The sequence below is a fragment of the Bos grunniens genome, chromosome 1 (genome assembly GCF_055505025.1).
Source record: "Bos grunniens cultivar Pamir isolate PY7600 chromosome 1, Bosgru_T2T1.0, whole genome shotgun sequence".
NCBI lineage: Eukaryota > Metazoa > Chordata > Mammalia > Artiodactyla > Bovidae > Bos > Bos grunniens.
This window is the reverse complement of record NC_141165.1, coordinates 73,657,439-73,673,306: the sequence shown is the minus strand read 5'-3', so window position 1 is coordinate 73,673,306 and position 15,868 is coordinate 73,657,439. Positions and strand designations below refer to the sequence as shown.

At 38.2% G+C, this 15,868-nt stretch overlaps 1 protein-coding gene and 3 non-coding genes across 4 annotated transcripts; all 4 read right to left on the bottom strand.

Annotated features, from left to right (window-relative positions):
* Positions 1–2,555: 2,555 nt before the first annotated feature.
* On the bottom strand, positions 2,556–10,144 carry LOC147379620 (eukaryotic initiation factor 4A-II-like; the record flags this gene model as incomplete). Its single annotated transcript, XM_086415418.1, has 3 exons — positions 2,556–3,160; positions 5,898–6,003; positions 10,078–10,144. Coding segments are annotated over 3 exons (312 nt in total), but the record flags the coding sequence as incomplete, so codon positions are not given.
* LOC147379623 (small nucleolar RNA SNORA63) lies at positions 5,169–5,300 on the bottom strand. The gene has a single exon (XR_015135294.1). It is a non-coding gene; the product is annotated as a small nucleolar RNA SNORA63 (small nucleolar RNA).
* Positions 5,637–5,811, bottom strand: LOC147379622 (small nucleolar RNA SNORA81). The gene has a single exon (XR_015135302.1). It is a non-coding gene; the product is annotated as a small nucleolar RNA SNORA81 (small nucleolar RNA).
* Positions 6,079–6,209, bottom strand: LOC147379621 (small nucleolar RNA SNORA63). Its single transcript, XR_015135296.1, has one exon. It is a non-coding gene; the product is annotated as a small nucleolar RNA SNORA63 (small nucleolar RNA).
* Positions 10,145–15,868: the final 5,724 nt, after the last annotated feature.

The window sequence follows — 15,868 nt, the reverse complement described above, 5'->3', positions numbered from 1 at the left end:
TCAATTATCTACTTGTGTATTATTCTAAGTGATGCACCCGAAGTGTACAACTTAAGTGTATTTTGAGTGTCAGTGTTAGTGGTTGTCTTTCACTTGGACTGTAGATTGACTGTTGTGCTTTGTGTTGAGATAGTACTAGTTTAATTTCAACACTATGACTATTTTGACAGTATTTGCCAAGAGTTCAGATAATGATCATGAGAACGACGACCATACCAAAGCTGGCATGATGTAAACATCACTTTAAAAGAAGGCTAGAGGATTGTGTTACTTTAAATGACAGATGGAAGGACAATTACAATTGGATTAGGAAACTTAATAACCAAAACAGACCATTCTCCACAATAGATGGAAAAGGATTTGGGATTGGGCTTTGCTATGATTTGAATGTTTGTATCTTCCCCAAATTCATATGTTGAAGTCCTATACCAAATGTGATGGTATAGGACTAAGGACTACTAAGGACTACTAAGGACTACTAAGGACTACTAAGCTGGGGCCTTTGGGAGGTGATTAGGTCCTGAGGGTGGAACCCTCATGAATGGGATTAGTGCCCTTATAGAAGGGGCCCAAGAGAGCTCTCTTTCCCCTTCTACTATGTGAGGATACAATGAGAAGTCTTCGACCAGGAATGGGGTCCTCACTTGACCATGCTGGCACCCTGATCTCAGACTTCCAGCCTCCAGAACTGTGATCAATACATTTGTTTTTTTTTTTTTCAATATGTCTGTAGTGTTTTGTTATAGGAGTCCCAACAGATTAAGGCAGGCATATGAAGAATCAGATGTGAAATCATTTATGGATACTGGAAAAAAAACAACATCTGATTTCTTGAAAGTGCCTAGAAGTGAAGTATTGTGAGTAGAATTTTGACAGTAGAGGTGAAAAAGTTTCCCTTAAAAGATCCCAGAATAGATCTACATAAATATAGTCAATTATATTGATCCAATCTTTGACAAAGGTGCAAAGGAAATGCAATGGAGAAAAGACAGTCTTTTCTAAAAATGGTGCTGAAACAATTTTATATCACATGGAAAGAAATAAACCTAGACCTTATATTTTCAGAAAAATTAACTAAAAATGGATTTACAGAACTAAATATTAAACATAAAACTATAAAACACCTAGAAAATAACACAGGAAAAAATTTTGCTGACTTTGGGTTTGGTGATAACTTTTAGATGCAAAACCAAAGGTAGGAAAGCTATTGACTTTGGACTTTATCCCAGGTAGAAAGGAAAGCTACTTACTAATTTAAATATTTATGAGCTCACCCTAGAGGCCAAGCAGTACGTGGATTGGATAAAGTTAAGACCGAGGGCAGGGAGACAAACTTGGAAACCATTACCAAATGATCTCCAAATTTGTTGTGCTGTGCTTAGTCACTCAGTCATGTCTTACCCTTTGTGACCTCAAGGACTGTAGCCCACCAGGCTCCTCTGTCCATGGGGATTCTCCAGGCAAGAATATTAGAGTAGGTTGCCATGCCCGCCTCCGGGGGATCTTCCCAACCTAGGGATTGAAACCAGGTCTCCCGCATTTCAGGCAGATTCTTTACTGTCTGAGCCACCAGGGAAGCCCAGATAAGAGAAGGAGGTACAAGGTAACGAGGTAAACATTACTGGAACAAGATGGTTAAGTTTGCTTTTGAACATATTGAAGTGCCAGAGTCCTCAGACTGATATCCAGGGAGAGGTCAGTCTAATACTCGGAGGAGCACACAGGAAGAATGACAAGAGGATAGCAGAGGGCCACATAAGTAGGAGGAAGTAAGTGAGAGGCAGAAGTGTCAAGAGGAAGCTATTGAATTCACAAAACTAATCAAACATGTCTTTAGCTGGAGATGATGGTTGCCTTTGATCCTGAATAAAATCCAGGATTAAATAGGGCTCTGCAGGTCTTTTGGTAAAGTCAATAATTATATCAACACAGGGCTTCCCAGGTGGCTCAGTGGTAAAGAATCTGCCTGCCAATGCAGGAGCCTTGGGTTTGGCCCCTGCATCAGGAAGATCCCCTGGAAAAAGAAATGGCAACCCACTTCAGTATTCTTGCCTGGAGAATCCCATGGACAGAGGAGCCTGGGGAGGCTACAGTCTATGGAGGCACAAAAGAGGAGGACACAACTTAGTAACTAAACAACAACAACAAATAGCAACTCCAGGTTGTTGTTATGGGAAAAGAAATCTATTGATTAATTAGTTTATTAACAAAAACCTTGTTGTTGAGCAGTTACATGATGTGTACCAGGAAATGTCTGCCACACCAGAGGAGGGAGGAATCTTACATTTTTGCTTCTTTCTTCTTGAAGAAACAGATAATGTTTAGTAGACGGTACTGGTGAAATCTGCAATTGATCAATCTTCATCCTCCTGCCAAGCAGCAGCTAACTTGGAACTATTAAACCCTTTTATGAAAAGCCATGTTCATTGTATCCTTTGTGTATAATTTTATAACTAGAATAAAATATTACTATAGACTGCTGTTTTATCTTTTTCCTTTGAAAATATGGATTATGGCAAGAAGTACAAATCTTTAAAAAATAAGGACCAAACAACTTTAGAGAAAAAATACTTCACTGTAATTTATTGAACATTCAATAAACATTCAACTAACTGCTAATAAAATGCCTTACTGGAAAAAATGATACCAAACAAAATAAATATAAGTATTTTCTTAAAAAATCATTTTAAAGTTAGCTCTATTCAGTTAGTGACTAATACAATAAAGGCAGACAAACTTTATAAATAGCTGCTTTTATATCTTTCAGGCCATATTATTAAATGATGGCAAATGCTCAATACAACCATGTGTAGAGAACTAGGAAATAAGAAGATAAAGCCAATGACTACCCTCACATGAAATCATGTCTGAAGTTGCTTTGTTATCAAAATCTGTATTTTTAATCTGTTGTGAGCACTGAGACAAGCTTCACATATTATCCCCAAAAGAAACACAATGCACAATGTGATTGCCTGTTCAGCAATAGCAAGCACTACATTCATAACCATTTCATTCCAGGGATTAAATTAGGTCAGCCACAGTCTTTGGCATTTCCTCCACCGTAATGTGGTAGAAAGTCTCAGTGTCATAAAGATTCTTCTTGTCTTCTTCAATGTTTATGGCCACAGCTTTCCTCCCAAATTGACTCCCGCTTCCAATTCTGAACAAAAGAAAAATTATTCACCAGAATATCAGTTATCAAGTATTACATGAAGTACAAATGATATGAATTACTTGTTAACCACCAGTGGCTCTTTCTTTGCCAAGATTATACTTGGAGGGCTTCTAATCAGAGCACTAGATGCTAATCACAAAATCTAGAGAAAAAGAAAATATTACTTTTGTGGTTGTTCAAAAAGATTCGTCTGGCTGCGAGACCAGATTCTATCAGGCAGCCTGAGTGTTATTACTTATAGAGCAGACTACAGAATTGTGCTTGGGGTAGTGAAATTAAAGCCTGTGCCAAAGTGGGCCAAGAGCAGGTGTTAGCCTGGGACAGATGTAAATACCAGACAAAAGAAAAGGAACAGGTGTGCGATCCATTTGACACATTTTTGGAACTACAAATTGAAAATATAAATTCTGGAATGTTAACTATTGCTTAGGACTATTCTGTCCAAGGCAATAACCACTAGCTACATGTGGTTATTTAAATTAAAACTAAATAAAATAGAAAATGTAACCCCCAGTTGCATTAACCGTATTTCAGTAGATTCTTGTGGCCTGTCACCACTGTGTTGGGCAGCATGGATATGGAACATTTCCCTCACTACAGAAAGTTCTACTGGACAGACTTGGTTTAGGACTTAAAATTTTTCTGTGTTTGGGGAACCTCTAGAAAATGTGTATGGTAATTTTTTATTTATTTATTTATCACCATATTTATCACTGATTTCTGCTCAGGTCACCTCATACACTGTAACACTATTGACTGTACCACTGTATCACTATTACCGCCACAGCCCTCTACTAAAACAGATGATAGGCCCAGTCAAAAATGTCTTGGCTGGAACAACTTAAAATATCAAATAACCAGGACAAGAGGAAAACAAATAGGAAAACACCGACTTGCTCTTTATCCAAACAACATGCTGGTGCACTTAAGAGTCTATGTTCTAAATCAGGTCAATACCATTTCTGAGCATCACCTCATCATCTATTCTTACCAACTACTACTATATTTTCTGACAAAGTTATTTTTATATAAGTAGCATGACATAATTCAACTTATTTAAGTGATAAAGCTACTATAACTAAGCCTGGGTCAACATAAATTGCTACCAGAAAATGCCAAGAAAAATCTCAATTATTCAGGAAATCATCAAGAATGCACAAGATATGAGAAACATGACCAAAAAAAAAAGACTTGTGTGTAAGTTAAGAAAGACAACCAGATCTAACAGCATTAGTGATGTTCCCTTTGAATATAAACTATCAGTTCAGTTCAGTTCAGTCGCTCAGTCGTGCCTGACTCTTTGCAACACCTTGAATAGAAACTATATAAAGTCCAAAATCTGAACTACATTTCACATTGTTTTCCCACTGTGTTCTGATTAACCACAAATCTTTCTAAGGACAATTTAAATACCACTTTTCATCAACACATTTCCTGATTCATTTATCTGATTTTCAAAGTTGTCTGGCTGACAACATCATACTTGAAAAAACAATACATGATTTATTTTTCCAGAATAAAAGCAAATAATTCAGTGAAGATGACAAATACTCAACTGAGAATACAGCTTTCACAAGAAGTGGGCAGATCATAGTTCAAAACCATCAACATTAGTTGTACATAAAAATATGAGCCTGAGATATGATAATATATTCAAATTCTAATTCAAAAGCAACTTCTATACAATCTTTCAGGACACAAAATTGTAATGAACTTCCTATAAACCACACCGCTGTCTGTGGAGTAATCTTTATTTCCCTATATTGCTTGAGCTGACAAAGACAATGAAAAATCTTCCCCTCACAATCAACTTTTAGTAGATAAATAACATAATGAAATTAAATACCAGTAAGTCAGTATCAAAATGTAGTTTGTACCTTATCAAGGAGTTCCCTCTTGGTAATGCCTCTTTCTTTCTGTCAGCACCTGCAAAATATTAATAAGCCTTAACTCTCAGGAGTCATTTGTTGAGTCAGGGTTTAAACTGGTAAATGTGTATGAAACCATGCATCCCTGGGTGCTACAGTGGCATGGCAGACAGGACTTGAAAGGAAGCAGTCTTATTTTGAGCAGGGGGCAAAGACAATGCAGCACTTCTCAGCTACGTTGTAATTGGATCCTGCTTCAGTTTATTAAGGAAATAATGAGATATTAACAGTGTCTTAAGGAGCAATACCAGGGAAGAACAGCTCCTGCCACATAAGAGACTGAAATCCTGACATGCGTTTTCTCAGATCCAGTCTACCCTTTGTCTTGAGTCCTTTAAAAGAACAGCCTGTGTACTGGCTGGTCCCTCATATGTCATAGACAGCATACAATTCCTTCCTTACAGTATTTCAGAGAGGAAAATGTTAATTCAGATCAGTGTCAGAATAAAAAGCCATTTGACTTCTTACTTCTAGCCCTACCATTGGAAGAAACCCATTAGAAATTCATTCTTTTAATTCTGCCAAAATACTGATATTACTGTACCAAATTTTAGAACAAAATACTCTGGAGTTAGTTACCTGTAGTTTTTCTACTATCTGGTATGGTTGTTTTTCTTCTTGTGTTTACTTTGTTAGCTTTATTACAAGCACTAAGACACTGCAGATACTAGTTACTACAATTTTAGCACAGAGCTTAAATAAGGAGGTAAAAAAAATCCTGGCTATAATTTTTATGTACATTAATTAGAAAAACATTACTCTATTTCAAAATTATAAGATACAATAATATATACCTTTCAATGATCAGTTCTTTCTTGACTAGAATTTGAAATGGATCTCTCAGGAACTTTTTGAGGACTTCAGCATGTTGATTGGCATTAAGGCAGAAAGGGACACAACCTTAAAAAAGAGACAATGACTAATTATGATGACATATCAACTATAACAGTTTTCATAATAACACTTAGAGGAATAATGTTTGAGACCAAGCGTCCCTGTCTTACTACAGAACTGAGCTAGACAGAGATTGTAGGAAACAATTGCTTTTGGCAGGGGAAAGGGCAATATAGCACTTCACAGCTATATTGCAACAGTTATTCCAACCTGCCCTCTGCAAAAAATCATATGCACAGCTGAGTCCTTATATTTGATTTCTGGTAAAACTTGTGGATTTGACCTTTAATCCTTTGGCTCAATATTTTTTATCAGCTTCATCCAAAATAAGCATCTTGGTCCATTTGGGAAAGTGAAAAAAAGTTTTACTTAAAGAGTGAGTTGTGCATAGAGACTTCCTTCCAGAGACCACAGTACAGAGGAGGGGGGAGGGAAGAAGAAGTTTACATGAAGAAATCTGACAAACTCTCTCAGCCACATGATCAAGGTCAACATCAACAGTAAAAACACTTGATAGAATGAAATGAAAATGGTATTTTACCTCTGTGGTCTTCCTCCTCAAGATCCCTAACTATAGTCTAATCTTGAGGAAAACGTCAGACAAATTCCACTACAAGTGCATCCTACTAACTATCTGACCAATGCTTCTCAAAATGGTGAAGGTCATTAAAAAAAAAAATGGTGGGGAGGGAGAGGAATTTGAATAACTGTTACAGGCAAGAAGAGCTTAAGGAGACATAATTAAATGTCATGTGGTATCCTGAACAGGATCCTGGAACAGAATAAGAACACTAGGTGAAAACTAAGGAAGCCTGAATAGATTCTGGACTTTAATTAATAATGTGTCAATGTTGGTTCATTAATTTTAACAAATGTGCCAAACTAATATAAGTTGTTAACAATATAGGAACCTGGGAACGCTCATCCCAATTTTCCTGTAAACTTAAAACTGTTCTAAAAAATAAAGCCTATTAAAGAAAAGTCTTAGTATCATCTCTAGATACTCATGCTTGGCAATGGCTTAAACAATTAGGATAGTTATTTTCCTTCCCATAACCTAAATATCACTGGTTTAAAAATGCCCTAGGAAAAATATGCCAACACTTACAAAGATATCTTCTATATCAAATGTTCTCCCTGGAGTACCAGGGATGTTGTGTGCTGCCTCTTCCATCAGCTTACAGTTTTTGCATTTTATTTTGAACACTTGTTCCATACAATGCAGGCATGACAAGTTGCTCCCAGGTAGTATCCAAGTGCTAGAAGTATCTTTTGGATCTAAAAGTCAAAAGCTTAAATTATTATGTTCTGCAAATAAAGCCTCCATCACATGACTTTCAAAGCACATGGCTAAATGTTAAACTGTTTATATTTAGTTTAAAATTCTGGTCTGCTAACAGTTTTTATGCAGCACAATGTAGAATCACTTCCAAGCTTACAAGGCAGACAAATCAAACTGCTTCAAGATAAAATCTTTTTAAGCATCTCATTTTTAATTTTAGATTTTTGTGTCCTTTCAAAATTGGGATCCTCAGTTTTCTACACATACCAGCTAAATAATTCAAGAACCCAAACAAACATTTTCTACATTATTCTGTTATGTATAAGACACATAAGTAGGGAAATAAGCTCTATATTTATAGAGCCATGGCAAATTGTTCTGATATGTATTCACTGATTATCAATCACTTCAAAAATAAGTATCTTTCCAATAGGAAACTTATACAGCCTTGAGTTTTTTTCCCATTGTGTTTTAATTGGCAGACTTGACGTTAATAAAGCCTATAGCTTTGTTAAGAAAAGCTTTATTTTAGAGCTAACATAGCAATAAGCTTTGAAAATAGATAGCAAGCAAAACATGTATCACGAGTGACAAAGATTCCTAACTAATTACAGAGACCGCAGTTTTCATGTTGCAAAACTGCATTTAAACTTAACAACAATAACAAAAAGGGCATAGGTTCTGTCTACTATAAAAGAAAGAAAGCTTTAATTTCTTGGTCTGTTGAAAGCCCAGGTGAAGTGGACTACCATGAATTTATTTTATTACAAGTCTATCCAGTGTGCAATTTCTGTAGCCCTTTGAGGAGGCTTGCTGCAGGCACAAAGAATACAAATAGTTGGATTCACCCCTGGTTGAAGTTTTCTCTGGTGGGCAACAGCTAGTAATAATTGGTAGCATTTATAAACCTTGGGGATGGTAGTACAGGTTTTTGGTAGTTATGATTTTAGAGATAAACCAAGGTTCAGAAATGTTAAATGACTTGTTTACTATTACTTAGGTAACAGTCAATAGTTGCTAAGATTAGACCTTTAATTTTCATAATTCTACATTCTCTTCAAGGTGGTGGAAAGGTTTTTCTGGAGAAAAACTGGGAAAAGTTCCCAAGAGGAATTTTAGAGAATAGTTTGTAAGTGAACTATGTTAACACTGTAAACACTAAGGAAATAAAAAGAAACATAAAACTCCTACAAAGCTTGACATTTGGTTTTTAAAACATACTAAGTCTACCTCACCATAAACAGCCACTGACCATAAACCTATTTTTTGGCTTTATTTCTCACCCTATAGTCATTTTCTTTCCCTTGGAGAGTGCTAATGTTTCTTGCTGTTTATAACACAATGAATATTAAAGCATGTAAGATTATACATGGGGAACAATTTCTGAGACTAAAATATAAATTTTTATTATATTAGCCTGGCTTACAGATTTGTGATTTGATAAAGTTGGTATATTATGGTCTAAAATATCTGCTTTAACTATTATTGAATAGTACGTTTCTTTGCAATGAAACTCACAATATTCATAATATTCTTAATTACTTGGCTTTTTTCAACTTAAAACTAAAATACTTATTATCTAATAATTTATGCCAAAAATTCACATTTACTAAAAGTTAAAGTGTAATGGTTAATCATAGATAAAATTAATAAATTTCAATGCCCCAGGCACTTGATAAGAATTTAATACAACAATCCTATGAAGTGGATACAATTATTATCATTTCTACTTTAAAGAAGAGGAGATGGAGGCCCAGAAAGATTAGGTAACTTGCCTACTGCCATCAAAGTGTGAAACTAGGTTTTGAACCCAGGTGTGTCTCATTCCAGAATACCCTTCACTGCCTTAATCATTACCTATGCAATGATGTATGGATCTCTTGCATGAATATAACCTTATCCACTGATATCAAAGTCAAATGATAGGCCATTGTGATTTAATACATATACAATATACTTTCATCATCACACACTAAGTCAATATTCCTTGACAATTTAATACAGTTTCTTCCCTTAAATATAAGGTCAATGCCACAGCAAAGAACCTAAATATAAAACAACTTTCCAGGCCCCCTGAAAGATAAATTTGTTTTTGTTAGGTTCATTCTAACAATTAATAGAGCTCCCGGGGAATCTTTCTTTGAAATGCACACCTGAGAAGGACAGAACTGAAATGGCTTTTAAAGTGTCCTGGCCCCATTACTTCCTAGTTGCATAATCTTGGGCTTCATTAGAACACGGATTATAATACTCCCTATACAGGCAGTGCTATGAAAGGACGCTGTAAATGGTTAGCAGGTTTTATAAATGGTATTCTTGCTTAGGATTGCCAAATAAAAAACAGGACGCCCAGTTAAGCTTCAGACAAATAACTAATACTGTTTTATATTTTTAATTTGATTTGATATCGCAGACATTTATAATAAAAATTGTGTTGTTTATCTGAAATTTAAATTTTAACCAGCATCCTGTATTTTTATCGCTAAATCTGTCAACCCTATTCTTGGCCCCATAGGTAGGAGGTGCCTGGAGGATGGTAGGCCCAGTTCCATTCCCCCCACTCCCACCGCTAACGCGAGAAACTAAGGCAAAGGGCAGGTTGAAGAGTGAATCTCGAGCAGGGGAAGAAAGGGGAGGGCTGGGTGGAGGAGGACTTCTCACGGGTGGGGCTGAAAGCAGAATCCGCTGACAAGCAGATTCTACCGAGCCTCCCGAACCCCCGCAACTCGCACCGCTCAGGCGGGCCAACACCCCAAGCCCCCATCCCTGGGCAGGAACACAGCCGCCTTTCCACCCACCGTTGCCTGGGCGGCAGCAGCAGCAGCACGCTCTGGACTCGCTGCCACCGGTTCCTCTCAGTCGCCATCAGCAGCACCGACATCACAGAGGCCGCCGCCATGTCCCTGGAGCCTGGACGCTTGTTGATGTGCAACTCCTTCTCAGATGTGACCCAAATCGTCCCTCCAGACCGTATGGAACTCTCTTGTCCTCCTCTGGCCACCGTCCAGTCTGATCCAAGAAGTAGGCCAATCCGAGCGAGGCATTCAGGGGGGGCGTCACCGCTAAAACCAATCAAAGAAGAGAGCAGAGCTGCAGTGCAGGAGATGGCTGCGTGCCCGTGGGGGTCCCTGCTTTGTTCGTAGGGTAGGGCCTGCTGTTGTCAGACCTTTTAGGCTACCTGAGTGCCCCATGGATATTTCTTTCTGTGGTTTATGGGGTTCTTTTTCTCTCATGGGCTTCAGGGCGAAGAGCCCTTATATGACCCTTAATCTTACAGAATTTTCTGAGGGGAAGAAGCAAGGGGGAATGTCCTGATATAAAAGGGTGTGGGGTATGAAAAATACAACATTTTATAATGTTTCCAAAAATGTGAAAAACATGTATTTAAAACAAATCCTCCTCTTAACTGTCTCAAAATTGAAATTACAGAATTTTAAAATAAACTTATTTATTCTGTATTATGTTTAAAAAATTGAGATATAATCGACACATAGCATTGTATAAGTTTAAGCTGTGCAACCTATTGGTTTGATACCTTTATGTATTGCAATATGATTGCCACCGTAGGATTAGCCAACACCTCTCTCATGTCACATAATTATGATTTCTTTTTTGATGGGACATTTAAGATCTACTCTTCTAGCAACTTTGAAGTACATGATACAGTATTGTTGACTACAATCACTAATGCAGTGCATTAGATCTCTAGAACTTACTAGTCTTCTAGTTGCAAGTTTGTAGACTATTTTTACAGCAATAATGAGCATAAGATAGAGCTTAACCCTTCCCCCACTTAAAAAAATCAGGTTATTCTTACTATTGAGATTTAAGAGTTCTTGTATTTTAACAGTCTTTTTTTTTTTAAGTTCTTTGTATGGTTTAGATAATAGTCCTTTTTTTTTAACAGAGAATTATATTTTTCATACATATTTTCTATCAACCCATAACTTCTCCTTTTATTCTCTTAAAAGTATCTTTCACACAGCAGAAAAGCTTCATTTTAATGAAGTCTATCTTATCAAGTTTTTTTCATGGTACATACCTTTGGTATTGTACCTAGGAAGTCTTCACTGAATCCTAGGTTATCTAGATTTTCTCCTATGTTATGTTGTTGTTTGTTGTTGTTCATTTGCTAAGTCATGTCCGACTCTTTGCAACCCCATGGACTGCAGTACACCAGGCTTCCCTGTCCTTCACCATCTCCTGGAGTTAGCTCAAACTCATGTCCATTGAGTCGGTGATGCTATCCAACCGTCTCATCCTCTGCTGCCCGCTTCTCCTCCTGCACTCAGTCTTTCCCAGTATCAGGTCTTTTCCAAGGAGTCGGGTCTTTGAATCAGGTGGCCAAAGTATTGGAGCTCCAGTTTCAGCATCAACCTTTTCAATGAATATTCAGGGTTGAATTCCTTTCAGATTTACTAGTTTGATTTCCTTGCTGTCCAAGGGACTCTCAAGCATCTTCTCCAGCACCACAATTTGAAAGCATCAATTCTTTGGTGCTCAGCCTTCTTTATGGTCCAACTCTCATATTCGTATATGACTACTGGTATGACTACCATACATACATGTGACTATATGGACCTTAGTTCCAAAGTGATGTCTCTGCTTTTTAATACACTGTCTAGGTTTGTCATAGCTTTCCTTCCAAGGGGCAAGCATCTTTGAATTTCATGGCTGCTGTCACCATCCACAGTAATTTGGGAACCCAAGAAAATAAAATCTGCCACTGTTTCCACTTCTCCCCCTTCTATTTGTCATGGAGTAATGGGACGGGATGCCATGATCTTAATTTTTTGAATGTTGAGTTTTAAGCCAGCTTTCTCACTGTCCTCTTTCACCTTCATCAAGAGGCTTTTTATTTCCTCTTCAATTTCTGCCATTAGAGTGGTATCATCTGCATATCTGAGGTTGTTGATACTTCTCCTAGCAATCTTTATTCCAGCTTGTCATTCTTCCAACCTGGCATTTTGTATGATATACTCTGCATAGAAGTTAAATGAGCAGGGTGATAATATACAGCCTTGATGTACTCCTTTCCCAATTTTGAACCAGGCTGTTGTTGTTCCATGTCCAGTTCTAACTGTTGCTTCTTGACCTGCATACAGGTTTCTCAGGAAACAAGTAAGGTGGTCTGGTATTCAGATCTCTTTAAGAATTTTCCACAGTTTGTTGTGATCCACATAGTCAATGAAGCAGAAGTAGATGTTTTTCTGGAATTCCCTTGCTTTCTCTATGGCCCAATGAATGTTGCCAATTTGATTTCTGGTTCCTCTGTCTTTTCTAAATCCAGCTTGTACATCTTGGTTCATGTACTGTTGAAGGCTAGCTTGAAGGATTTTGAGCATTACCTTGCTAGCATGTGCAATGAGTGCAAATACACGGTAGTTTGAACATTCTTTTTCATTGCCCTTCTATGGGATCGGAATGAAAACTGTTATGGGAATTTTATTGTTTTGTGTTTTACATTTAGGTCAGTGATTCATTTTGAGTTAATTTTCTGAAGGGAAAAAATGGTTCCATACAACAATTGTTTTCATTTTGTTTTAATTATGTATATTTATGTCTGCTGTGTCATGAGGTAAAATTTATATCATGCTATGGTTTGCAGTCTAAGAAGTTTGAATAGCTTTGCTGTAGTCAGTGGTGCTCACTGTGTGGTCCCAGGACCAGCAGCATCAGTAATCCTGGGTACTTGTTAGAAATGCACATTCTCAGATCTCATCCCACACTACTGAATCAGAATCCCTGAAGGCAAGGACTAGGAGTTTGTATTTTTTAAAAATTCATCTATATTTCCAGGTGATTCTGCTAGTTTGAGAACCACTGATTTAGACTAAACCAGGTGGCCCAATGGTACCTCACCTCATTTGTGGCACCCAGGGTGGAACCTTTGTCTTTCTCTTCATTGTCAGAGGCATTGCTGACAATCCACCAAAAGGGAGGTAGAATCTACTTTGGTAGTGCTTGTAGGATGATTTGTCTTTCCAAGCTCAGGCAAATCCTTACCTGAAGGCAGAAAATGGTCTAGAGTCATATGTTTAGTGATACACACTTTGGTTCTTATACCCACAGCATCTACAAAATGAGACTAAAGTCATACAAGGTTACTGTGGTGATTAAATGATATTTGTGAAATGCCTGCCATCATACCAGGTGGTACAGAGCAGTCACTTACTATATGGTGGTGATCAGATCAGATCAGATCAGATCAGTTGCTCAGTCGTGTCCAACTCTTTGTGACCCAATGAATCGCAGCACGCCAGGCCTCCCTGTCCATCACCAACTCCTGGAGTTCACTCAGACTCACGTCGATCGAGTCAGTGATGCCATCCAGCCATCTCATTCTCTGTCATCCCCTTCTCCTCTTGCCCCCAATCTCTCCCAGCATCAGAGTCTTTTCCAATGAGTCAACGCTTCGCATGAGGTGGCCAAAGTACTGGAGTTTCAGCTTTAGCATCATTCCTTCCAAAGAAATCCCAGGGCTGATCTCCTTCAGAATGGACTGGTTGGATCTCCTTGCAGTCCAAGGGACTCTCAAGAGTCTTCTCCAACACCACAGTTCAAAAGCATCAATTCTTCGGCACTCAGCCTTCTTCACAGTCCAACTCTCACATCCATACATGACCACAGGAAAAACCATAGCCTTGACTAGACGAACCTTTGTTGGCAAAGTAATGTCTCTGCTTTTGAATATGCTATCTAGGTTGGTCATAACTTTCCTTCCAAGGAGTAAGCGTCTTTTAATTTCATGGCTGTGGTCACCATCTGCAGTGATTTTGGAGCCCAAAAAATAAAGTCTGACACTGCTTCCATTGTTTCCTCATCTATTTCCCATGAAGTGATGGGACTGGATGCCATGATCTTCGTTTTCTGAACGTTGAGCTTTAAGCCAACTTTTTCACTCTCCACTTTCACTTTCATCAAGAGGCTTTTGAGTTCCTCTTCACTTTCTGCCATAAGGGTGGTGTCATCTGCATATCTGAGGTTATTGATATTTCTCCCGGCAATCTTGATTCCAGCTTGTGTTTCTTCCAGTCCAGCGTTTCTCATGATGTACTCTGCATATAAGTTAAATAAACAGGGTGACAATATACAGCCTTGACGTACTCCTTTTCCTATTTGGAACCAGTCTGTTTTTCCATGTCCAGTTCTAACTGTTGCTTCCTGACCTGCATACAGGTTTCTCAAGAGGCAGGTCAGGTGGTCTGGTATTCCCATCTCTTTCAGAATTTTCCACAGTTTATTGTGATCCACACAGTCAAAGGCTTTGGCATAGTCAATAAAGCAGAAATAGATGCTTTTCTGGAACTCTCTTGCTTTTTCCATGGTCCAGCGGATGTTGGCAATTTGATCTCTGGTTCCTCTGCCTTTTCTAAAACCAGCTTGAACATCAGGAAGTTCACGGTTCACATATTGCTGAAGCCTGGCTTGGAGAATTTTGAGCATTACTTTACTAGCGTGTGAGATGAGTGCAATTTTGCAGTAGTTTGAGCATTCTTTGGCATTGCTTTTCTTTGGGATTGGAATGACAACTGACCTTTTCCAGTCCTGTGGCCACTGCTGAGTCTTCCAAATTTGCTGGCATATTGAGTGCAGCACTTTCACAGCATCATCTTTCAGGATTTGGAATAGCTCAACTGGAATTCCATCACCTCCACTAGCTTTGTTCGTAGTGATGCTTCCTAAGGCCCACTTGACTTCACATTCCAGGATGTCTGGCTCTAGGTGAGTGATCATACCATCATGATTATCTGGGTCGTGAAGATCTTTTTTGTACAGTTCTTCTGTGTATTCTTGCCATCTCTTCTTAATATCTTCTGCTTCTGTTAGGTCCATACCATTTCTGTCCTTTATCGAGCCCATCTTTGCATGAAATGTTCCTTTGGTATCTCTGATTTTCTTGAAGAGATCTCTAGTTTTTCCCATTCTGTTGTTTTCCTCTATTTCTTTGCATTGATCACTGAAGAAGGCTTTCTTATCTCTTCTTGCTATTCTTTGGAACTCTGCATTCAGATGTTTATATCTTTCCTTTTCTCCTTTGCTTTTCACCTCTCTTCTTTTCACAGCTATTTGCAAGGCCTCCCCAGACAGCCATTTCGCTTTTTTGCATTTCTTTTCCATGGGGATGGTCTTGATCCCTGTCTCCTGTACAATATCACGAACCTCATTCCATAGTTCATCAGGCACTCTGTCTATCAGATCTAGGCCCTTAAATCTATTTCTCACTTCCACTGTATAATCATAAGGGACTTGATTTAGGTCATACCTGAATGATCTAGTGGTTTTCCCTACTTTCTTCAATTTAAGTCTGAATTTGGCAATAAGGAGTTCATGGTCTGAGCCACAGTCAGCTCCTGGTCTTGTTTTTGCTGACTGTATAGAGCTTCTCCATCTTTGGCTGCAAAGAATATAATCAATCTGATTTCGGTGTTGACCATCCAGTGATATCCATGTATAGAGTCTTCTCTTGTGTTGTTGGAAGAGGGTGTTTGTTATGACCAGTGATATGGTGGTGATAGCTGCTGTAATTGACACTGCCTATCACAACTGGTAAAGAATCCGCTTGCAATGCAGGAGAGCCCAGTTCAA